Source organism: Salarias fasciatus, chromosome 3 (genome assembly GCF_902148845.1).
Source record: "Salarias fasciatus chromosome 3, fSalaFa1.1, whole genome shotgun sequence".
In the NCBI taxonomy this organism is placed as follows: Eukaryota; Metazoa; Chordata; class Actinopteri; order Blenniiformes; family Blenniidae; genus Salarias; species Salarias fasciatus.
Window position 1 is genome coordinate 17843221 of NC_043747.1, and position 26498 is coordinate 17869718.

Sequence of the window (26498 nt, forward strand, 5' to 3'; positions counted from 1 at the left end):
CTCTGGCAGGCCTCCTGCGGGGGGAGTGTCTGTCTTTTCAACTGCAGACAAAAACTTGGCCCGGACTCTGGATCTGAGGTAGAAATTTGAAGTTTATCCACTGTTCATAATCAAAATGACCTTTTTTCTTTTTTCCACAAAAAAATGTGATCACCTTTCAGCATGATTGATGGCTGAGAAGGCTGTTGGTCATTAAATGTCCAACCAGGATGAATCGAGGCCGCTTTGCCAAATAAATCAGCGTCGGCTCCGTTCTGGCCGGCTGCCACCTTCACCGGAGCCCTGAAGGGATGATAAAGTGGGGAAAACACGCAGGCTGCACACAAACCTGCAGACCCACACATGCGTGTACATTAAACACCTCAACAAATCACAGATATAAACCCATACACACACACACGTTACAGAAAACGCACGTAAAAAACTCAAATTAAGTCATTCTCACTCCTGCACACTCATAACCGACACACTAGTTAACTTACAGTTACTGAGTGCAGTCGAAGAGCCACTTTCGCCTCCTAACAGTCCAATAACTGATGCCGAAGTGCAAAAACCATAAATCACAGCCACACCGACGCCGTCGCCTCCACACAATGCAGCAGTGTTTATGAGCACATCGACCTCGTCATAGGTTTATTCTACGACAGGCGCTCAGCTCTGCAACATAAAAACTTTATGTCAAGTACTAACGCGGTGTGTAAATGTCAGTTTTGGTGAATTTTTATTCGTACAGGTTGTTTTTTGGGTGGAGAATCAAAGATTAGCTTCATTATCAAGCTGATATCTGGTTTTATGTGCATTTGTTGGTCTGTTTGGGACAAGCCTGCAATGCTCTGTTGTGTTTGTACATTTTACTTCCTGACGACTGCTTCCCAAAGCTACTGTGGAGCAACAGTTTGTGGCTCTTTTTCTGAACCACATTTACACTGCTGCACCTGCAGCTGTTCAGATTAACTCATTTACCTCCCATTTTAATTTTGTTGCCTTTTTTTTCCTTTCTATATTAAATGACGTTTTCATTTAAAGTTTCATTTATAGACTTAACTTCAGTCCTGGCATAGATAGAAGCAATCCAGTCATTTGTGCAAGTGTAACAACACTTCCATATATTCTATAGAAAATATGATAAATGAAATGAGGACAAAGTCGATGTTATAAAAGAGATTGATATAAATCATAAGGCAAATAATTTTTCATGTCTTCTTTTAGGAACACAGCTGTGAAAAAGATTTCCCTCAACTAAGTTTCCTTCCACTGATGGATTGAGGTCTAAATGATTAATATTGATCCCTTCAACATAATTGCATTCATCCATAAAACCCAGAGTTTTATTTATGTCTCAGCTGCTCACTTAAGTTCAATTTACAGGTCTTCTTCATGAATGTCCCGGCTCCGCAGCCCAACAAAACATCACATATTAGAAAAAAATACTGCCACGTCCAACATATTTAATCTTTTTTTGTCTCACTTTTACCGACTCGCTCTCTCTGCCGGATGACTTATGATTACCAGGTCGAGCATAAATCCAAACCCGACCTCATGCCGACTTGTATTTACTGCTAAACCGACCTAAAAACTCACTGAAAATGCTTCACTCCCTCGGACGCTTCGGCTCCGGGGGACTCGGCGTAACTCAGGATGATGGAGCCGTGCTCCACCGTGTTTTATTTAACTCCCGCGCTCGTCTGCGTCCCCCTGCCTCTGTGTTTGGACAACGTGATTTACGCTCAATGCCACCGCCGGCGAGGCCTCGGCGCTCCGTCCTCTCCGCCTCTGTCTTTTCCATCACAAAGCAGAGAAAACGGACAGTAAAGTTACTTTTTCTTTCGCTCTCTTGCTTCTCTCGGTTCGCTGTTCATGTCAAACACACACACACACACACACACACCCACACACACACACACACACACACACACACACACACACACACACACACACTCTCGGTTCAGGCCTCTGGCCTGCTGGATTCGAGTTACGTGGCCGCCTTCTCCTCTTCCTAATCCTCTCAAATGAGAGTTTTGGACTGCCAAGAAACTCCCAGACACACTAACACACACTCACACTAACACACACACAACACACACAAAATTGTAGCTTGGTTTCCAAGTGGCCCTCTGAGATATTCTTTTCAGGGTTTGGTGTCCAGCAAGGGCCAAACTCACACACACACGCACACATACACACACACACACACACAGAGTCCGGGCCACACACACGCATTACATATGTGCATGCACACACACACACACACACAGAGAAAGACTCACACAGGGGAGGGAACAGTGAGGTATTGTTTGCCGCTTCCTGAGAGAGCCGGCATGGGGATCACAGGAGCTCTGTCAGCCTCTCTGTGTCTCTCTGGAGTCCAGTCATCCAGTTCATCACGGACGGCCATGAGAGAGTCCGTCCTCCACCCAAGACGGGGCAGAAAACACACACACGCCTCAAATGTGTGTGTGTGTGTGCGTGTGTGTGCGTTTCCTCTTCATGCTGCGTTATCATTTCCAAAAAATTTGCCAGTAGGGACCATCCCAGTTTAGCTCTTCTATCGGGAGCGAGCGGCAGTCGGCCATATATCATCAAAGTTCAAATTCAGTATCATGAAATAGTTTCATGACAGTGTGAGAATTATATACAAAGTTTTTTTTTTGCTTTTTTGGATTTGCTCGGTCATCAGCTGGGCCACAGAGAGGAAACAAGCCGTGATCTGGATGGAAATATTCAGCAGAAATTCAAGAATTTCAGATGTTGCCGGTTCAGTTCAATCAATCAATCAATCAATTTATTTTTGTATAGCCCAGTATCACAACAACAGTTGCCTCAGAGGGCTTCAGGATGTTACATTGATTGGTAAAAATAAAAACAGTGAATAAGCATAATATTAATATGTCAAATTCACAGTAGCGAGACAAAAGGAAGCAACCACCGCCTTAGACCCTCACATCCGGCAAGAAAAAACTCCAAAAACCCAGTGGGAGAAGAAGAAATCCTGGGGAGAACCACAGTATGGAGGAATCCCACTCCCAGGGACGGACAGCTTTGGCAACAGCTAGCATGAGACAATAAAAAGTAAAGCCGAGGACTATGTTGAGTACAGTCTGTTGGACGGTCCAGCACAGGAACTACGGATCCCAGAGGTAGAACCGAAGCCAGTCCGCGGGCAGGACCGACAGGAGTGTCCTCCCGGTCCGGCCGGAGCTTGTTCGTAGGCCCTCGTGTGTGTGCGAGTGACTTTTCTCAGTCTTTTAGTTCAATTGGTGTCTTGAAATTTAACAGATTTGAGTATATATGTGTACGCTCTCAGCACATCTTTGGATTTTAGGAGGAAACTGGAGAAAATTCAGAGTACCCTCCATCATAGTACCTTCAAATTACCTATAGGAAATGTATTAAACTGCTAAACAGCATCAAAATGATCAAAAAGGTGCAAAACTGGGAAAACCTTGTTATCAGCAGCTTAATTCCACATCTCATCTCATGTATTAAATGCATTTCTTGTCCAAGAGTTGAAGCTCCTGCATGTTTTAACTATTCACACTGTTACATGTCCGGTCGTCTTGTGGCTATATTTGGGAGCCAGAGCTGTTCTTAAAGGAGCAGATACTCAAAATAAGTTTGTGAAGGTGGTCCTAAGGGTTGAGGTAGGCCAAAAGGGCTGGGTTAGAGTAAAGCCTGAAATGGGCAGAAATCCAAAAACATAAGAGCACAAGAGTAAACACATAGAAATGACACAAAGGCAGCGGGATGTCTGAGAGCAGAGCAACTGAGACGATCTCGCTGCAAACAAGGGGAGGGAGGGGTTTAAGCAGGGGCGGACACAGGTGAGCCACATGAGGGTGATTAGGCTCACAGAGGGGGGATGATTGGAAACATGAGGCGTGGTGTGCGTTCACAGTGGCAGCCTTTTTGAAAGAGGTGTGTTTTCCCTGCTAAACCTTTGGAGACATTTTTAAAAAAGCTGCATTTTTAGTGGCTCCAAACACCATGTCATACAAACACAAAAACTGCTTTGAAACAGGGCAGAGTTGTCACAAAACATGATGCTGCACCATTTGTTGTAGTGTTAGCGCCAAAGCAGGAGGAGTAGGAATAAAAAAAAAAAAAAAAACTGCTACTAGCCCATTTACATTAGGGTTGGAACCATATGTGTGGATTAGTTAAAAAAAACAGCTTGAAAATACATCTCAAATTGTTGGAAAAAGAATTCATCTGACGTGGAAAGAGCTGCATTTTAAACAAATGCATTTCATTAAGAAGCCATTCTTTTGTGAGGTCTGTCGCTGAATGCCGTTGTAGCTCATCAACATCTGAGTGAGCAAGTTCTGCTGCTTCTCCTTTGTCGTGAGGGCTGTAATCCTCACTGTTATGTATAAATGATTCCATCTGAATGGCAGCAGCTTTCACCTGGAAAGCAGCTTCCTGTGATTGTTTGCATACCGGTAACCCCGCCCCCCCTCCTTAGCATAACTGAAAGTAGAGGCGTGAAAAGGTGTCACTTTCACACTGGAAAGTGGCGTTTATTTCAAGCCCATAGCTCCTTTGTTGCAGTTGTGCAACTTGTAGCTGCATAATTCAAAACTTTGACACTGTGACGCAAGCGTGACGGTTAGCATATGCGTGTTTTGGGGACATTGAAACACCAAGCTGGAGGATATTGGAAATGAATAGTTGACAAGCTTCCATTCCCATCTGATTTGTGTTTGATTTGGTCTTTCTTAGTCTGTATGAGTTGGTCAATTTATCTGTTAAATTGGTGTAATAGTTAAAATCTTGTGGTTAGATATGAAACATCTTTGGCAAAAAAAGCCGGCCATCTTGGCAGGCACCATAATTTACAACATATCCAACCCAAGACGGGTTTTTATGCCAATTTTTTGGTTGCATCATAACTTGAACTTGAATAATTTTATAAAAACCTGATTGAATGAGTAGCTTGAGTCATTTCTGGGAATTGCAGAGGATGATTACTTTATCTTTATTCACGGACGATGACATGATACATTTGCATGTGCGTTCTTCCAGATGTTTCATCTCTGAGATCTCTAAACATGGTAATCTAATCCATTACATCACTTTAAGGTTTCTACTTTAAAGAATGGACGCAGATACATGCTAGTGAATGGCATATACAGGAATATGTGTGGATCTGTCATGACGAATACATCTGCCAGGAGTGACGTCCTCTGAAAATAATATTTACCGACACTCGCACACAATCGTCTTTTCTCCTGACCTGCTTGACCAAACTTTCGCAGTGGAATGAATCTGATTTAACAGCACAATGGAGAGTTACATCAGATGTTTTCAGCATTTGTTCGCCTGTCTTTGGCCGCCCAGGAGGCCCGATGGACTCGTTGCTGCGAAGCTAAGTGAAGGACAAGTCATTGATGTCAGCGCACTGAAGAAATACTTTACTCGGGGGACGGGCGCACAGAGAACGACATATGAGTGGGGGTTTTTTTTCTCCAAATAGGAAAATATATTTGTCCTTTGAGAAAAAGTGAAGTATGTTTTCACAAAGGAACTGCCAAGCAGATGATGGCCAGCTACGTAAGATTACAAATCCTCTTCATGCCTTCTCTGTTGGAAATCAAAAGGAATCAATCAAATCTGTGTCGGACACGAGATTTTACAACTTAAGAAGCCAAAGTCAACTTCCTGTCGGCCTATTGATTTGGTGATGTTTAATCACGGGGGCGTAACTTTCTTCCGAACTGACAGGTAAAGGAAGGCGGTTGTTGAGATTCAGGGATTTGGCAATGCGGCGTTGGACCTTGGCTGATAAACTGCTGTCAGAGGAGCACTCAGGAGAGGGGGGAGGGGAGGCGGGGGCGTCCTCCAGTAACTATTCAAGTTTAAAACCTGCGGAGCAGTTCCAGATGCATGCTCCCAGGGCATGATAATGATGTCGAGGCTCCGAGCCCCCCTCCCTCCCTCCCTCCCTCATCTCTGGGGGCTTGCATGTCCACACTGGCCGACAGGATATCTCACATTTTCCTCTCTGAAGATTTCCAACTGTTTCTTTTTTTTTTCTCTCTCTCTAAACCAGAAACCAAACTGAGCACTGGAAATAATTGATACAGTCACTTTAAATGGGTGTCGGATTTCAGTTTCTTGGCCGCAAGACGGTCAAACGATATTGGCTTGATGCAAATTAGTGGGAAGACGGAGTTTAAAGTCAGAACGCAGAAAGACAAGCGACACATTCATAATCAGCCAGAAGGGCATTTAGAATTTGGCTTTACAGATTTGGTGAAGACTGAAAAGTTGATGAAGGTTTAAAGATCCTGCAGGGAACAAACTTGTATGAGAAATAGTTGTTTAATTCTTTCCGGCTTCGGCAGCGCGCACAGCGTGGCCTGATACCTGTTGAGTTAACAAGTCCCTTCTTATAAGCAATAAAGTGTTTGTCAGACAAAAAAAGTTCATTCATCAAATGGCTAATGGTTCATACAATCGAAGTTTTCAGAGAAAGAAGTTTTATGGCTTCCAGGAGACATTTAAGGTACAAAGACAATAAATCATTGTGGCCCATAATGGATTCTCATGACTTTCAAGAGTCAGAGAGGAGCCTCTTCATGGATTTTTGCTGGAATTCAAGGTTCGGAGACTATCCTTTTCCATGAATTTGGAGGAACATTCAAAATTAACAGTGGCTCTTCCTCATGAGTATCGAAGGACATTTGAGATTCCAAGAAAGATCCACCCCCCCACGAGACATTCAGGGTCCAGAAAGGATCTGAGAAACATTTAGGACTTCAGGATTGCTGGAGATAAACTGCCGTGACTTTTGAGAAACAGTCCAGGTCCACTGGAGGTTAATACTCATGACCTCTGAAAGATGTTCAAGGCCTGAAGAAACTCTCTTCTCACCGCTTTTGTGGATGAAACCTTCATATTTCTTTTTGCTTTCAATCTCAAAGATATTTTTCAATCTTGGAGAGACCACTACCTCAAAAAAGATGTGCTGTCAGGGAAGCTAAGCCCTCGTTCCCACTAGAACCTCATCCAGACTACTTAGCCTTGAAAAAACCATAACAAGCACAAAAAGATGTCAAACACAGTGAGTCAACATTTTGGCAAACCCATAATTCATTTCTGGGACATTGCAAGCTTGTGACTGATGCGTTCCAGTGGTAAAACACTTTATTTATGTGCATTTAACTACAGAAATTATGGTCAATCAGTGCAGGCCAAAGGTTCAGCTCTGATTAGAAATATTGGCTCATTTATGTTTGTGTCTGACGCTCAAGATAAAGTTAATGTTCTCCTTCTTCTCTTCTCAGGGAGATGACATTGGTTTGCCTTGTTTGGATGACTAGTACCAGAGCTGGCAGGGAAACCTGAGCTGCTATACAAAATGAAATAAAAGCCGTGTGTCGTATCCAAAGAAAGCTGGACTGGACAGCAGCTAAATTATGTGGAAATGTGGTTTTGAAACATTATGTTGCATGATTTCTGGGCAATTAAATTCTCATAGTTTCCGAAATTAAATTATCTTTTACTTACTTATATAGAGAATAAATCCATTGGAAATAAAGTGCATTAGGCTGGTGATAATGCTTCTGGGATCGCTTGGTTTAGCCTTTGGCCTCTTTTCTGTACACTAATGGAGCAAGAAGTTTACTTCTAATCTTGTTTTTAGCTCAGTGCAGCGATGTGTGAGGACTGTATCTCCTCTCCAGCACGGACTAACCTCTTCCCACAATGGATCAAACACTCCCTGCCGGTCCTGTCAAAATCTAATGGGCACACACACACACACACACACACACACACACACACACACACACACACACACACACACACACACATATGTACATGCACACAGCCCTGCATGGTCTGTAAAGCCTACCCTTTCATTGTCATATATAAAAGCACTCCTCAATTACGATTAATCCCTCAACCTGATCCAGCAAAGCAGGGAGTGTGTTTTGGCAGAGGCACCAAGAAAGCAACCAAGCCGACTTTCACTCCATTTCTTGTGTGGAGTGAGCTCATAGCCACTCACGCATGCTGGGACCTCCACATCGCTCCTGCGTATGATTGCTGTCATCGCACGCCTCCTCTGTGCCCAGACTCCTCGGTCAGCAGTTTTTGATCGGTTCTGATTGTATGCAGATGACCTACCGCGCTTCCTCTTCGCTGAAAAACAATGGATGCAACATGGATGAGTGAATCCCAGTCCAAAAGATGAAGGAGGCAACTTCAAAGTTTCCAAAATAGGGCTGAAACAGCAGAATGAAGTGCATGCATGTTTTCAATAAATACTGTACTTGTCTGAACAACACATTACATAAACAACTACTTCTTACATTTCAAGTTTAATTATCATAAGAATAACACAATAACATAGTATTTCTGAGTAAAATTCTATTCATACTATTTGGAAAAGTATTCTTTATATGGAGAGCTTCTACTCTGGTAAACATCAGTTCTTTTACATGCACCCCAGTTTGATTTAAAGCCACACTAATAAAACCTAATCAGCACAGTTTAAGAAGCAAATGAAACTGTAAATATGGTTCTTCAGCTTGTTTTAACAGAAGAGGTACGTCTGATATCTACACTTCTGGTAATTCGATTGGCTTTTGATAAGTTTTGTGGTGTATCCATGTGAGTTTTTTAAAGTTTTTTCTATGTTGCTTGGTCGTCGAAGTGAATGTCAGTGGAGGCTGCAGCTGGTTCAAGATCAATATTCCAACACTGCTAACAAAGTAAAGAAAAAAAGCCACTGTGTTTTCTCAAAGTTGCTTCATGATATGACATCTCCATGAAACAGTAATGAATGCTACTGGTGAGATTAAAAAAAAAATGAGTAAAATTGACCTTGAATGGGTTTAAAGATGCTGCAAAGACAGAGTGAGTTCACTTCATGCGTGCAGTTTGAACCCGTTCTCTGAGTGCAGCCGGGCCTCCGGTGAGTGCTCTGGGATGGGGTAAGGGGCTGTTTTGAAAAGTTTCACAGTACTTTCAACACGACACTCTCTAGAAGTCTGCAGTGACGGCTGAACAGGCTGCTGGATCAGATGTGTCTTTTCAGAAAGAGTTGCTTCAGGGGTCTGAATGCTTGCTAAGAATAGCGAAAGAGTGATTAAATCCCCGTTTACACAACAACAGACGTCCCAGGAGGATATGGACTGAGAGTCATGACACTCTGAAGGCCGCCGCTGTCTGGGCAGGAAATATTTACTACAGCCGTGATGCCCATAAGTAGTAACAGCGTTTCAGAAAAAAATCGCATTTTTATCTGATTGGAATGTCGTGCCACTTTAAGATTTCAGGTTTATTACCAGACAAACTTTGTGAAAAGTCATCTGCGACCCATGCTTTGACGCAGACTACCAAGGAACCGGTAACCTCTACATGCACCGTGTTCGCCACGCTGATCTCATTACGCACATTGATTTGATCGTGAATAGACATGAAGACGTGAGTCATCTCTTCAGGACTGGGTAACACACCGAGACGTGGGTTCATCCCCCTCACCATCCACCGCCGGTCTTTCCCGTAAACGCCCTCCGGTTTCCCGCTTGGTGTGAGCTGATTTACCAACACAGACGCACCGCTATCAGCGAGACAGACACAGAGATCCACTCAGGCGTCAACATGAACGTTACCCTCCTTTAAGGGGAAGAGAAGGCCCGCTATGGATGGGAGTTGTAGAAAAAGAAAAACAGGAACGGGGTTCATTAGAGAACTGGGGTGAAGCGGAAAGAAATTAATAAAACTAAAGAGAGGGGTCGAAGGAGGGCAGCTCTGTAATCTCTCTTTCCTCATCAGTGCTTGTTACAGAGTCATTAGCAGAGCTTTCAGACCGTGACGCCTGACAGCCTCCCTGAAGGACACACACACACACACACACACACACACACACACACACACACACGCACGCACACACAGCAAAGTTCCCAAAGGCTGTCATTTAAAATATGAAACAGTTATTATGTCCAAAGCAGCTGCCAAACAGGAGGAAAGAGGAAAAGAAACAAACAGTTTCCCCTTTCGGCCACAGAGGGATTGTTCATTTAATTTTCTCTTATTAGATTTCTTGATAAGTTCTGTCTGTGGAGGTCCTCGGAACATGTGTTCGGCGTTGGAACATGAGGTGTTGTGTTGCAGGGAACTAATCTGTGGTCCATATGCGCTCTTTTCTCTTTTTTTTTTTTTTATTACTCTTGTCTCCTTTCCAGTACCAGTTTCGGTCCTCATATAACATTAACAATGTGCTTTCTGTCTTTCAACTCCAGTGTCTTTCGACAAGTCTCTCAGATAAATATACTGCGTTGCCCCGAAAGACACACGAGGCTGGAGCCAGTAATCGGCAGAACGCTTCAGATTTGGTCTAGTCGGAATGAAATGAATGTAACAATTGTGCTGAATAAGTTCACGTTTGGCATCGTGTTTGAAATACAGCAGCCTCTGCAGGCATGGCAGGAGATCAGATGGGACGCACCGTTCAATAGACGGATTATTACTGTCTAAAAGAGCAAAACAGAACAAAAATGTATGGGGTTTTTTTCAAAGTAATAGTTTTAAATCTAGCTGCTGACCGCTTTACTGCTGAGGAGACTCTTAATGCTGTCAACAAGCCGACTAATGATGCATTTTATAGCTTTCAATATGAATCAGAACTTGGGAAAAAAAAGTCTGTTACATTTCAATTTTAAAGCAATTTGATGAAAGTGAAATAGGCTGTTATATTTGGATCTGGCGAGGGGAACTGTCATTTAAAAACTTTAATATAAAAATAAAAAGTTGACAGAGGAACTGTTGTTTTACATTTCCTCCACCTTCAACAAAGTGGGGAACGATTTGAGATGACATGAGATGTGCATGTTTAATGATGTGGAAATATAAGAGTATATATATTGTCATTTGCATGTGCATCCTTTTGCATGTCTGTTTCTACTGAAATTCTTCTTTTTCGAAGGATACTTTTTAAAGGTTTTGTCAGGGTTCAAGCTCTACAAGGAGCTTTTAAATATAAATATATTTAAAAAATGTTTTTTAAATGTGCAGGCAAAGTATAAAATCTATCAAATTTGCACCTTTTTTGTGGCTTTTAGCTTTAATGTGTCTGAATGGAAAACATTTTTGCTAGATTCCTGTAAGAAAGTAAAGAAATTGATGGGCCAGTGGCCAGTGTTACTTGTTTTATGGTTAACTTCAATGTCTCGTCACAATTTTTTTTGCTATTTCCACATTTTTCTAATAGTAAAGCATCAGTCAGCTGAGCTTGTGTAATAAGTGTGAGTCAGAGGAGGCAGATATTCAAAACATATCAGTGTTAATGTCATTTTAAGATGCGCCAGCAGCGCGTCGACATGTTGCACATCGAGTTTTTCGTCTTTTGTGATCATCATGAACTGATCGTCGCTCGTTTGGAAGAAATTGGGAAGAAATTCAAAACATTACCAGTTATGCAAGTAAACTCCTGCACCGTTTAAAACAGCGTCTGGGAACTGTAATCAATTACTAATACAAAGATGTCAAGTCCTCCTGCTACCACTGCCTGTAAAGGTGATTGAACGCTCTGTCAAACTGAACAAAGTACCTTATTAGCTCGTTGTTTTGCTTCTGTGGTAGAGAAATGAGTGGTTAACCGGTCTCAAATGGAAAAGAAAAACACAAATTTGGGATAATTGTTAAGAAAAAAAAACAGCACTAAAATAATGAGAAACACATGCAAAAGGGGAAGCGGGCGGCGAAACGCGGCGATCGTGTGACAGTGCAGCGAGAGTAATGATCCACAGGAGGATGACAAAGTTGAACGGCATGCATCAGCGTCTCAGGGGGGCATTGAAAAATACAGAGATGGCCATAATGTGAAGAACCAAAACAGGAAAGTCAGTAATGATGGCTTTATTAACTGTTATTGCTGACAGATTTACCCTGCAGTTCTTCCCATGATGAGTCTGAAGGAATGAAACAGGGAAACAGTTCGGTTTAATACGAGAACCTGGAGCTTTAACATATAAAATGTATGTAAATGAGTTTATTTTGCAGTTTTTATTCAGCTCCTCTGTGTGAATAACTGTAATCGGTGGCAATAGCAGCCTTGTGACAGTTCATAGTACGACTCCTCACGTTTACTTCGGACTATAAACCAGTGAAAACACAGGCTGCATTGTTCCTGACAGGCCTCAGCTCTTTTATTTACTCATATTTTACAGGTTTTTATGACTTGAACTCATGAGGAGACTGTAAAGTTTTGCTCTGAGCGGTTTCCAGGGCGCGCTGACCGTGTTTTCCCGCTGCGTCTTTGTTCCCCAGGTGCGAAGCCAGGGGGTGACAGAGGAGTTAAAGTGCCTGAGTTTACTGAATGCTCTGGATAAGGACCAGGACATCCCAGACCCGCTGGCCCAGCTCTTCGGAGAGCACTGCATCAAGCTGGCCGAAGGCATAAAGGCCTACATCTCCAAGGTAGGAAGCCTTCCCTGGAAGTATTGACCCCGAAGCATGATCACAAGGTGGAAAATACCAGAAATCTGAGTCAGGATGGCATGGGGTTTTTTTGGGGGGAGTGACCACAAAACTAGGCTGAAATCTGTGCAACTTCATTTGAATCGTGCTTTTTAAAGAGATTCAGTGAGAAACCACATTTCGCTGATGACCGATGCAACTTGGGCCCCGTTTACACGACAGTGTTCCAAGTGAAGGCGCCTCGTTTTCATTTGAAACACAGTTTTTACATCGTACAGATTTTCCCATAAAGATAATAAAGACATCAGATGTTTTTATTGAGTCACACTCGAACTGGTCATGAAAAAAAAGAACAACTTTGCCTTGAAAATTATCTTCAGAAACAACCGATTGTTGTATTTTGACCTTATGTTTCCAAGTATATGAAATAACGGCGTTTAAAATGATTAAAGGACAAGAAAACATGAATTTTTCCACCAGTTATTAAATCTTTAGCAGCGTATTTGACTGTTGGAAGGGCCACAAAGGGTTTTATATGCATTCAGAGGGGTTTATTGAGCTTGTCTTTCATGAATATCTGGGCAGATTGCGTCCAGTCTTTGTCTCAGACCCTCATCTCCGCCTTCACACCTCTGAACCCGGCGTTTGTAGCGCCGACCACGAGCGTTCGGGGCGCTCAGGGAGAACAGATGTAAACTGGCTTCAGCACAAAGGAATCCGCTCGCTTACAGTGAGCCCGCGAACATCTGCGGCGACTGATGCAGGGCCGAAGCTCCGGCTGGGAGAACATGAGGGTGTTTGTCATCGAGGTGTTGGGGGGGAGAACTTCAGCTGCGAGCGGAGGAGGAGAACTCCCGGCGAGAGGCGAGCCGGACAGTTGGCGAGGACGCCGTCCAGGCCTTGAGACGTCATGTTTCGAAATGCTTCACAGCTGAACTCCACGCATGCCGTCATTGGTTTAAAACATCAGGCCCGTGGGCCAAAACCGTCCGCAAGAGAATTGTGAATATTTCAAAGAGAAGATTAATTTTTGAAAACATTTCTTAAGATCATAACATAACAAAAACACAACACTGAGACTCGATTTGAGAGATCAGTGATTCGTTCTACCCCGAGTTTGCTAAAACAAGCAAACTGCAACAACTTCAAGATGATTTATTTGGGACATTTTTCTGTAGTTTGCACCAGAAAGTTTCATTCAAATTGGTTTTGTGATGGAACTGTCATAATTTAAAGCAGCAGTTGTTAGATTTTTGTGAAGATATAAGCAATTTTTATCATGTATATTCTGTGCACAACAACAGATGATTTTAAAGTTGAAATTTAAAGGTTATTATGGAACTGTTTTACCGCTGAAGATGAAATTGGGATGTCTGTGGCCCCTGTGTTTGACACCCCTGATTTGAAGCCAAATTCAAATAGCTGTTTGAACAATCATTACTTATTTGTCAGTTTAGAGTGATTTCATGTAGATTTTTAGGATTGAAAACATAATAACCAACATATATAACCTGTTTTATCTGCACAACTATTTAATACAAATTCCTATACTGAGCATTTATCTTAACTTGTGCCAGCAATATACTCTGATACCTGATATTCTGAGTGCTTCTTCTAAAACACCTCATTAGTCACAGTTCGTACGGGATTTTGAACTTCAGCGTTCCTCCATCGGTTTTGTTTTCCATTAATTGCTTCTACATTTCACTCATTTCCTTTGTTTTGGCGTCGACTTAATTCATGATGACGGAGGAAAATGTAACAGTCTAACACGTGACCTCTTCACCTTTAAAGGTGTGTGTGAGCATTTAAAGTAAATATCTGTGTTTCTTTCATTAAGAAAGCCAGTAATTCATCACAGAGCCACTTGAAGCAGGCGTGCTTTCGAATCATTGCTCTTTTCAGCAGCGTGAGAGTACAAACACACCAAGGTAACATTTATACAGTGACTAGTCTGTGGCCTCTGTGACCGCAAGTGTTTTCAAGTCAACGTTGCTCATGCACCTCTGGCTCGATGTGTGTGTGCTTGTGTCGACACGCCGGGTGATTGACGCTCACTTGGCCGCTTATCGTCCTGATCTACGATACTGATGACTGAACATAATCATGCCCTTTTTTTTTATTATTCTTTTTCAAAACAAAGGCAAGTCTACAGGCAGCTGAAAGCCTTTTCCAGAGAGACCCGGTCGAGTGTTGTGAAATCCCCGTCCGTTTCAGACACGCTTCTTTATTGTTGGTGACGTTCACATTTTGACACGGCCGGCAGTGCGAACGTGTGAGAGGAGCTGCTGCTACTTTGATTTACTGAGTGATCCCGAAGACACGATGCCCATAAAGTTTCATTTTTATGTTGTGTCTCGTCTCTCTTACTTCTTTTTCCAATATTATGCACAAGGATGAGGGGGGAAAAAAAATCCAATGTGAGCTCTTTAATGGAAGGGAATTATTACTTTCTGATTGTGTGTCTGGAAATGATCAAATTTATTTTTAAAGAAATGAGTCCAATAGAGCAACCCTGTAAAGCAGCTGTGAGTCAGTGTGACGAAGAGTGTCTTAATAAACTGACTACTAAAGAGCTATTTTTAGCCCATCAAGGTGTGTTTTGAAAGCACTGTCATCATTGTCAAACCAACCAATCAGAGCCGACTTTGCTGATGTTCAAAAAAAGAAACTGAAACATTCATGTATGTGAGAGTGATCTTCAAGTTCAGCATCTCTGAACTCGCCCGCATGTCAAACCTTATGCAGTGCTGGCTTTATTCCAACTGAAATGGTTAAATATTTCCATGTTATTGGCTATAAATACATTATCAGCTGATTCTAACATCGCGGACAGCAGAATTAGCAGTTTCTTACCTAAAAAAATTGGCATTTTAGTCTGAAAATTATTCAGTATTTAAAAAATAATCTTGATTTCCAGTCAAAGACTTGGAAAGAAAGTGTCGTGGAGCAACAGTAGGTTCTAAAATTTATGTAAAAATGGCTTTTATCAAGTGTCCAATCATATTGCAGTAATATTACTTGAAGGGAGCAAGCTGCCACTGATGCAGAGGATGAAACCAGACCAACATGGGTGCACAGATTTGCCAGTTTGAACAGAATTACACCAACCAACAGCACAGACACTTGGCAGCGCGCTGCACTCGGAGCTAGCTGGTGTATTTTGGTTGGACGGGGCCGTCCAGGACGGATGATCCTCTCTATTTTTAGTCTCCGTCTTTCCCCTTCTGACATAAGTTGTTTTGTGTGATTGTTTTAACAGTTTTATCAACTGGTAAATCTTTTGTTTTGACTGTAAAAATGAGGAGTTTTCACTTAAAATCCGCTGGATTCTCTTTGTCTCTCTCTTCCAAAGTCGGGGTTTTGTTTTCGTTGTCGAGCCTATTTACAGGAAATGTACCTCAGATGGTGGAGAGGTCACTAGTCATTTCCTGAGACGCTAAACCCCTCAAAATGCTGAAGATAATACGGGAGGAAAAAAAAAACTAATCTGAGTTCCACTGACTGTAACTACACCAACCTCGGTGAACCCCTCCATCTGTTTCTGCTGCGCTCGGCTGCAGAACCACCTGGTTTTACTTGGCATCCGCTCTGAAGATCTGCTCAGACAAGTGATGATTTTATAATCTCTGTTGTGCGCAGAGCCAGGAGCCTATTGCTTACATGGATGTGTGTTTACTCCTGCAAACAGGATCTGAGGCCGTGTGTGTGTGTGCGTGTGTGTGTGTCCTGTGTGTGATTTCCTGGTTCACACGTCGCCCGGCCCGGCCTCGCCGCACATGTTGATTCGGCATGGAAATACCAAGCAGTCCGTGACGCCGCGTCGAGAATCGGCCCCCCGCTGTCGCTGTCTCACCCCCCCCCCCCCCCCCCCCCCCACACACACACACACACACACACACACACACACACACTCATTCATGAGCTGGCCGAGTCGAGCCATTACCATAAGTCATCTTCCTCCAGACATAGCCGAGAGGACTGAATGTCTGGATGCGTACGGCCGTATATCTCCCGGAACTTTGGTCTTCAACGCCCCCGCCCACATTTCATCCTCTCTCTCCTCTAATCCGTTCCTTTCTCGCCTCTCGCCTCCCGTCTTCTCTCGCTCCACTTGTGCGATACAATCGCAGAAGGCTGCTCCACGCCGCTCTGGTCCTCAGTGAACGGGAACAGGAATGTCTTGTTTTTCTCCGGTATAAACCGAAGGGAAACGGGCCTCTCTGTGGTGAGAAACACCCCAACAAATTTACATCCCATTAGTCTCGTGCGAACATTCACAGCTGAAACAAAAGCCACTGGTTTTACTTGCCAGAAATGAGCTTTTCGATGTGTCCTCTTTCAGAGATTCCCTGAAGAATTTGTGAAAAAAAACCATCATTCGGACCGCTTTAAAAAGTATTTATTGAGTCAAAATGCTGGTCAGATTGAGCTGGCAGACCAAGGCGGCGCCGTCTCTTATAAAACGCTTCAGGGATAAGGCCGGAGATCCAGATTTTAAACTGTGGCAGCAATTCGGCCTTTTTATTTTTCTAGAAAGAAGCACTGAAGGCTGGCCAGCAGTCATGCAGTGTGAGTCACTCTAACTCTGCTTAGCGGTGAATTTCCCAGGCAGCAATCAGAGTCAACTTCCCCGCAGGACACAGAGCTCCTTTTTCTCCATTTATCACACAGATTTTGACTTCAGCCTAATCTAGAGTCCTATGCAAGGCAATTACAATGCAGCCCGCCCAGAGGAAAGGCCGACAATGGCCCGAATTCCCACCACACCTGCTGCCGCTGAACCTTTTAGAATCACAATAGGGAAGCCAAGGCAGCGGCGAGGCCCGCAGTAATAAACGTCTCTGTAAAGAAGCCGGTGCTCGCGCTCCCAACATCCCTTTCAGAGGAGCTGTTTTGCGGAGGATTAAAACACACTTTGGTCTGGTTGAGCTGGGTTTAGTGACATTACTGGTTCTTTACCCTCCTCGGAGGCGTGCACGCTTCGGGAGTTTCAAAGGAGTTAGCAGCTACTCTATCAGTTGTTCCCTTATGTCTTTTTCGGCAAGAATCTTGTAGCGAAGCCAAAAAATGCCACCTGTTTGAAATCACAGATGTTCACAGAAGGTTCTCAGCGTTATGGGAATTGTCTCTGCTTTCTTTCTTGCTGAATTTGATGAGAACAGTCAAACTAATCACACACGTTTTCATACATGAAAGTGATGTCTCGTTAGCTTAGAAAAGGAGGATATAGTAACTGTTGACCGATTACACTTCATCCATAACCTCCTGGACGCTGCGAGCCTCCATGAAATAAAGAAGTAGAAAGAACTCTTTTGGTTTTAAATGAGCTTGATGATAAATTTCCAAATCTGAAGCTCTACCTAGCGATCAGCTGCTGAAGGCTTTATTTCTAGGCAAAAGGGGAAGTACACTCATTCTGGTCGTTCTGCACATGCTCCGTCGTGATGGCGCACTTTTCCAAGATGGCGGCCCACAGTCCGAATTTCGATTCGTACGGAGACGATTTATTTAACGGCAGTTTTAGAAGAATTGGATATAATGAAACGAGCGGATCGACGGGCGCTAAACAACGCGGACACTCTCAAAGCTGTAGCGTCAAAGTTAATCGAGAAAGAAAGAAGAGAAAAACGCCATTTACTTCTGGGAGATGTCAGCACATCACGGCCGCCCCCGTCCAATCAGAACACTTCGCGGACATTGGCTTTAATAAACTAACTCCGACCTGCTTTCACCTACCTTAGACTCAGTTGACATGACGATTCTCTTGGAAACTGAAACCTTTTGATGCTTTTTGGATATCTGTTTACTTAACAGCGGTGCTGAAACCGCTAATTTTTTAAAGTGAATGCCAGTAGAAGCTTTGAAAGTGTGTGGAAACGCGTCTTCTGAAAAGCTACCGCCAAGCATCCACAGTTGAAATACACGGTTCCTCTGCACATGCGTGAGCAGGTGGACAGTTGAAAGCAATGTTTGCTGCAGCAGAGCAATCCAACTTTGTCATCTGCGCATAGAAATTTCCGTGTCCTTCCACTGTTAGTGATTATGGTGTTTTATTTTCTGCTTGCATGTGTGTGTGATTTCGTTAGAAAAAACAACCGGCAGCAGAATTTTCACTTCGAATATTGCCAGAATGCTGTGTCACTTTTCCAGTCCACTTGGAACGACAGACACGGTTGGGCTCGATGGAAACACTCCGGCTGTTTGTGCCCGAAGGCTTTGCAGCTGTTAGCGGCTAACAGGTGTCAGGAGGGAAGGGCTTATCGCAGCTCCCGACTGCTACTTAAACACCATTTGAGCCAGTGTTCCTCGGCCGTGAGTCCAGGCGCTTCTGGCTTTTATTGCCGGAGTTAGGCGAAAAACGCTAATCCTGAACCGCGTCTGGGATCACCGTGTGGTGAACGATCTCCTTTCAAAACCGCTACGTAATGGACTTGGCTCACGGCGTGGAGACGTCTGACAAATCTGGGGTCAAAAGGGAGGTTTAACTATGCACATAAATATAAAAGACTCGCAAAATCTTTACTGTTTTACTGACTCTGGCGCTGGGAGCCGGCCCACTGGGCTGAAAACAGCTGCCTGGATTTCTTTGATCAATTTAAAATATTGACTTTGGAAGAACGTGTTGGTCATAAAGAAATAGGAATGACAAGAAGGGTGGAGCGTTCAGAATTTCTAACAGAGAAATAATGAACATTTTTCTTTTGAAAGAGGACAGAAAAGCACAGTGCTAAAGCTCTTTTGGGATGCAATTTATCTTCTGGAAAAACTCTCTGGAGCGATTGTGTTTGCGTGCACACACACTTTCCTGCTCTTTTTATGTACTGAGCATGAATTCCAAACGAGAACCGCCATTTTTACTTTGCTTTTGCAAACTTTAAGATCAATTTAGCCTCTACATAGGACAACCTGCACAGTACAGACGATAGGCCTTCTACTAAACCAAGGTGCAAACTGGATGTGTTGGAACTGATCTACTAACCGTTTAGCCGACATGAATATGGACAATCAGACATGTCTACCAGACTGAACTCCATAGCATCAGATTTTCGTGTTACCCAGCGCTCCATCCGGTTACTCTATGACAAATTATTACATTTTTGGAAGTTTATTCTTCCCTAAACGGGGTTTAATATATTTTTACTAAGGCTGTGACTTTAACGCGTTAGTTACGATTAATTAATTACAGAAATTTTAACGCGATAAAAAAATTATCGCAAATTGTCGCGGAACGTTTGTCACCGGACGAGTTTCACCCGGACATATTTCGCTGTGACACAACAACGAAACAGCTCCCGACTTGGTGAGTTTCTCGTTAAATCTGGCGACTTTCCAAAGCCTCCTGGCGACTTTTTTTGTCAAAAGCGACTAGCAACAAATTTAGCGACTTTTTCTGGAGCTCTGGAGACGTGACAGGACGTCTCGTTCTGCAGCTGCTGTCCTCAATGAGCTGCGGAGCTGCGTGAGCCCCTCCCCCGTCCCAAAGCACTCACAGGCGGCCAGTCTCACGCAGCGCCCCCTGCTGCAGGCAGAGCAGAGAGGAGACCCTCACCACTCCTCCACACTTCAAATGAATCGCGTGTGCGCAAATACGCCGCTGCTCACTGCTGACAAACCAAGAATAAACAGAAGAAAATTTATTTGTAGTTCTAAACATATTTAGGGTGTTTTTTTAACTCACATTTTGCTTCTCCCATGACGTCATTCCTCTCTCCTACAGCGTCCATTGCAATTACATGCAAATTGCAAATTAGGTAACGACCTCATCTAGCGACTTCTGGCGACTTTTAGGACAGCCAATAGTGACTTTCCTTACTGGGGAGTTGGCAACACTGCTCCCGACTACAGCGCACAACTTGGTCTCATGCACAGAAAATTTAGATTTAAAAAGCCAGCAGATGGCAGCGTGGATAAAACCAAAGCTGTATGCACATTGTGCAGCAAAGAATTTGCATACCATCGCAGCACATCGAGCCTGCTGTATCATCTGAATGCTAAGCATGTCGCAGCAGCGGCCAACACGCAAGCCTCACATACAGCTAGAGTGGAAGAGGACGTCACTCCGACTACTTCAAGGACCCTCGCCCAGCCCAACAAAAGTTGCACTAATCAATGTGTATTGGTTTATTTGTCTTGGTTAAATTCCTCCTTCCTTGCTGAAAAAATGAACAGTGTTTTGTTGCTTAATCTTATGTATCACTATATTGATTCACTATACCAAAATCCATTAGAAAAAGAAAGGTTCTCACTGATCTCGGGTCAAATATCGATATGCGATTAATTGAGATTAATTAATTACAAAGGCCCTAATTAATTAGATTAATTTTTTTAATCGAGTCCCACCCCTAATTTTTACTCATTATATGTGCATCGATCATAGCCTTTGGCAGTAAATGTTTGATTTTAATGTATACAATGAGGAAAACGTGGCACATAAATGCACATGTGGATAAATAAACAACCAATGTGATCTTTGAAGGGTAGTTTTGGTGAAAAACAGAATAAGGGGGAGGCAAAGTTTCCTATTGGCTAAAGCTTCCCCCAGTTTTGACTTCGGAGCACACACAAGAACACACACGTTGTTTAATATGAGCAAGAAAATGACCGTGCTGATGTGATGAATATGATGACGGAGGAAGACGGAGGCGCCGGCAGTTGATTAGATTCTACTGAAAGATTTCTACAGTGAGAATAACAGACGGACAGAAGGGATGAATTGGAAGAAACAGAGAGAGGCAGAAGGAAATCGCCTGTTAACAAACCCTGCTGGCCAGATGTGGGGATGAGAGACGTGGAAGTGGAAAAGTGAGGCGCAGAAGAAGAATAAGAGGGACGAGGGAAGAGGAAGGCAGCAGGCGTGCCACAGTGTGGCTCTGCCTGTGTAAACAGCAGGAGGAGAACGAAGGGAAAGAAAGCCTGGCCAAGTTAAACCTCGTTAGGCCGAGGCCGCGTTTGTTCCTTTATACAAACATTCCAATTAAAAAGATTAACATCCATGCTTCGGCTTTTGCATGTTTCAGAATTTACTGCGGATGACTCTTCATGTCATGTAAGCATTCCAGCTCTTTTGCTGCTACATTTATTTCCTGAATGTAAGAAAAGCGGCTTGTAGCCTGGAGCCTTGTGTGTTGAAACCGCCTCCATCAACAGTCCTTCATGAAAGATTTAAGTCTTAAATGATCCATTTCCACACGAGTATCTTCAATAACTGACTTGTCGCTACGATCATTTCTCTTGTGCTGTAAATGATCGTTTTCTTTCTGCACTTTCTCATTTGGGCTCGTTCAGCCTCCCCTGTCTCCTGTATCCTGGGGGCAACTTGCAAAGTCCAGGCAAACAGATTCCAAAGTAAAACTAATGGAAAACTTAATCGCATGATTCCCTTAGCCTCTTTTTTGAAAAACGTCAACAGTTTAAAGATTTTTTTTCCCATTCTTAAATATCTTAAACAGTCTGTATACCTTCCATTGCTGCGGTTTTGTCCGGTTCGGGGTTGGCAGGACGCTGGAGTCAGTCCCAGCTGCCCAGAGGTGAAGGCAGAGCACATCCTGGACGAGCCTCCAGTTCATCACAGGGCACCGCTGTCGTCTCCCCTGCAGGGTGAGAAATCATCCCCGCCGCGCTCGGATTACAAGAGATGAGCTGCTTTTCCTTCTTCTGCCGAGCAAGTCGTGACAGACACAAAAATGTGTGTGTCAGAGGAACTGATAAATCAAGACAACTAAAGCTCTTTTGTCTGAACCGTTCACCTTTTTTTTTTGCTGATGGTTTTTCCAACATAATCGTCTTCAAAGGAGGTGAATAAACATCAAGGGCTTCAGTGTGACGACGACTGTAGAGACAAAAGCTGGAATCAATAATGTAAAACTATGCTAATTTGGGGTTAAAGCACAAGCGAGAATGTGGAGGCATGAAAAGCCTTCAGGATAAAGGAAGGAGAGGACAATAAAAGCGCGCTCTCCTGGAGTTTCATCTCTTCAGGCCTTTAAAGAAAACAATGTAAGAACAGCGATGGCTTCCTCTCACACGTGTGGAGTCACCGCAGCGGGGGTGGGAAGGGGGGCTCAGGACGACATGACGAAGTGACGGGATTCCAGCACGAAGCCGTCTCCATCTGTGGAGGTCAGAGAAACTGTCCGCCACACCTGCTGAGACAAAGCCCTCCGGCGTTCGGCGCGAGTGATGGATGAGGCTCGGGGACACGGCGAACTCAAACCGACTCCTACATCTCTTTCCCGGTGTCAGCTGCGGGTTTTTCTTTTTCCTTTCCTCAAAGTCTCATCAATCTCCGTCCAGCTCCGCGGGTCTTTGTACAGTTGGTGGTCCGTCTGCGCTGATCGTTTCCCAACTTGTCACACTTGTCGTCCCGACTGTGTGAAAATAGCTGAGCGCCACAGCGGCTGAACAGCAGCTATTCCGTCTGAGGAAGAATGTTGTTCCTTCCTCCAGTCGGGGTCAGAAGGTCAGCGCTGGCTCTCCTGCACTTGTTCAGGAGCAGCGGAGCACAGGGCGGGGATTTACCCTGAGCTCCAGGGAAGCCGGGTTTAGGCCGGAGCCGGATCGCCCAGAAGTCCAGCCGAGCAAAAATATAATCGGGGATTTTCTTTCCAGATGTAAAGATCTTTATCTGAATGTTACAAAAGAAGCTTGCTGAATATCACACACAAACATGAGATAACATGCTCAGTCAGCGTCACCTTTTCTTCCTCGATTAAAATCTGGTTCTTTACTAATTTCTGGATTTAGAATCTGAATTGCATATCATCCAGCATTTAGATTATGTTCTGTAGTGTTAACATCAGTGACTCAGCCATGAAAGATATAGATCATTAATTTGTTTTATGAGTTACAGCAGCTTGTCAAAGTCCTCCAGGATTCTTATGATCTTCACCAATTTTCAAAATTCTGAGATAACCCCATGGTAATCACATTTTTAAGGAAGGTTTTAACGTCTTTACGTGCCGATCCGTCATGCCGCGGTCAGTGTGCCGCCTCTAATCAGCGATCAGTTTCTGCGGAGAAACAAAGCTCCATTGGTCTCAGACTGTGAAGGCATTGTCCGTCCCGTATCAGTCAATCTGCTCCGGCCCAAAGGACTGATGTCACCGCAAATATTTGGCTTTTGCCTGCCGATCCAGAACAGCTGCTTTGACGTTTTCTGACGGGCGAGGACGAGGACAGACACACTGCAGGCCACGAGTTCTGGACCGCCAGAACGCAGAGAGCCATGCCATGCAGTGGTGAACTTCTCTTTGATGTCGCACTATCAGTGTTTGGATGCTTTTCTGTGACATGCTATACATTTTTTTTTATTTATTACATCTTATTTTAGACCCGGAGTTGACTTTCTGTCTCCTCCAGCAGCCCTGTTGCTTCTCATGTTTTCCCCATAAAAGACTCGTGTGTTTCTCCAGTGCGCGGGTTAAAATGGGCGATGAAGTGGTTCTTTCAGAAAGTGACAATTCAAAGAAAATCCAGAGGAAAGTCCATGGACTGAGCCGACCCTGAAATCACATACAGATTTTATAGAAACTTGAGACTCATGACTCGCAAATGATCATTAATACTGAACAATCCTTTCACCACTGAGCTCTGGAGATGAGATGTTAATGTAGTTTATATCGGGATAAACGAGCCTCGTGAGTAGAAAACCCAAACAGAACAGAACATCTTGGATCTGGTTCATATTTCAGTCAGTCAGTGTCAGTTCACCGTGTGCAGAATCCAGGTCTGCAGCTCCAGGTGCTCCGGTCAGAACCAGTGTAGAGAACATCTGACAGAATACAAAAAAGAGAAAAGAACAACGAGTAATGAAAAGTAAAAGCTTTGAAGTCATGAAGTTGATTTTTAAGAGCTTGAACAAAGGGCTGACAGGGCCTATAACGCGAAGTTGGTCTCATGAGTTTATTTAACAGCGTTTGGAGGACTGAACCGTTTCAATAATAACACATTGTTTTTCTGGTAATCCAAATTCTTCAGTGCGTCACTGTCAGACAAATATCATGAAGCGACGGCGAGCGGCGTGACGCCATTTCCGAAGCGCCCATTGAGAGTGACGGACCCTCCGAGGCCGCAAGCGGCGCTCCCTTATCTCCCCCCTGCCCTCCAGTCGGCCATTGAAAAGCAAATGTCAGTCAGCGACGCGCTGTGTTTACACTCAGCCTGGCACACACACGCAGGGCGGGGCGGGGCGGCGGGCCGCCGTGTTGTTAGCGATTTCCAGCTGATAGACAAACACAAAAGGAGCTCTGTGTCTGGCGTCGGCCGCCCTCCCCTCGCTCCATTCATCCCCCGGGCCGAGTTCCTGTCTGGCGGCCCCCCGAAAACCTTCCCGACCTCCCATCTCTACGCCCCGTCTCCTTCAGAGCGATCTCAATCCAGACTCAAGAAGAAGAGTTCTCCAACATTCCCGATCGCCACTTCCCCTTTATTCCACCAAATCACAGCGTCCCTCTGTTTTTCTTAACTCGTGAAGTTTATTGCTTTCTCTTCTGGCTTTCGCCCCTTTTTGATCTTTATCTCCCAACCACAACTGTCAAACAGAGAAACCCTCTGCGGTTTTGGGCGCACGGTCTTTTATCTGGAAGGTAACACCTCATCTTTCTGAGGTTTTAAACTCCTAAAAAGGTGGTGTTTATGTTCCCTGGCGCTGAGACAAGACCGCTTCCTGACAGGAACAAAAAGCTTCGAGCCTTCGCTCTTTTAACGTCCACGCTGCTTCTCGAAGTGGGAACCTTCAGGAAACATCTCCAGACCTTTAATTCTGACACATTGGATTTTATTATTAACAACTGGTTCAACCACAGTGGAAAAGAAATCTAAAAGTGTCCTTTTAGACTTCAACAGATACAGTATAATAAGATAAATCATATAGATAAATAGATGAATGTAAGGAGTAGAGGTGTGAAAAGATTAAATCAACAAAGAGTGTACAAAATGACAAAAAAACATTGTAAACAGAAGCAAACCGTGTGGAAAACCTGAAGGAAAACTATGTACAGACATAAAAAATGGTATGAAGAGATGAAGATAATGCAGCGCAATGAAATGAGGTTTAGGAAACGCTGTAAAAAAGCAAAAAACAAGCAGCGTAAAACGACAAATCCAGTTCAAAATAGGTAAAACATTTCAGGAAAAAATAGTGTGAACATTCAAAATTTGCATGAAATAACCAAAGCAGTGCGGAAATAGGTGTAAAATTACAAAAAAGCACCATGACCCCCCCAAAAAACACCTCTGTAGAAACACAGCTGTGAAATAACTACATTGATGCAGAGATAAAAGAAACCGATTCCATGTCGTTCTCGCTGAGTTTGGAGGGAAGGAGTGTCGGCGCTCTGCAGAGAACACCAGGAAGCGAGGAAATGGAGAAGCAGTAAAGATGCAGAGAAGCTGTGAGACGGATTATTTCTACACGTCTCCAGCTGGAGTCGGCCTTAACAGTCTGTAAAACCCGAGCCCCACTTCTCCCGTCGATGATCTTTAACACCCAAAAGAAACAATCCCACCTCTCTGTTTTCTCATTCCTGCCCCACTTTGGCTTTTACAGTCTTGTTAAGTCATATTTCATTTTGTTTTTTTGTGGTTTTTGCTGTCCTTTTCCGCGGTACGCTTAATTTATTAAATCACTGATGCATCGTTAGTCCAATAAACTTTACACGAGAATCCCAAACTTTCAATTATCGCTCATTTTCTCCATTAAAACATCCTGCAAGCTTTACTGAAGCTTTGAAAATGCAATAATCTGATGAAAATCACATGCTTTAATCGCTTCTTTTGGCACCGCATGCTTGATTTTCTATATATTTCCAGCATCGTCGCTGCAGTGAAGATTAAACAAAGATGTACGTCTCTGGGAAAGAACGATCTCCGCGGCTATTTGATGCGAGCGAGACGGTGACATTTACAGGCCAATTACTGTTGCAAAATCCCAACACAGCTTTCTCTCATTTCCTTTAACCTCAGTTAAAAACTGGGAAAAAAACAGGACTGTCACTATCTCCACACATTGTAGGAAACATGACTTTTAGTGCCTTCACTTTCTCTTTGTAGATTCTTTTTCCGCTGCGTTC

General features: G+C 43.7%; 1 protein-coding gene across 2 annotated transcripts in view; it reads left to right on the forward strand.

Moving 5' to 3' along the window:
• tnfsf10l (TNF superfamily member 10, like) overlaps positions 1-26498 on the forward strand; it is a 60018-nt gene that overhangs the window by 18631 nt on the left and 14889 nt on the right. For both annotated transcript variants that reach the window (XM_030088322.1, XM_030088321.1), the window contains one exon: positions 12277-12426. In XM_030088322.1, coding sequence (XP_029944182.1) covers positions 12277-12426 — 150 coding nt within the window. The remainder of the gene's footprint in view (positions 1-12276; positions 12427-26498) is intronic.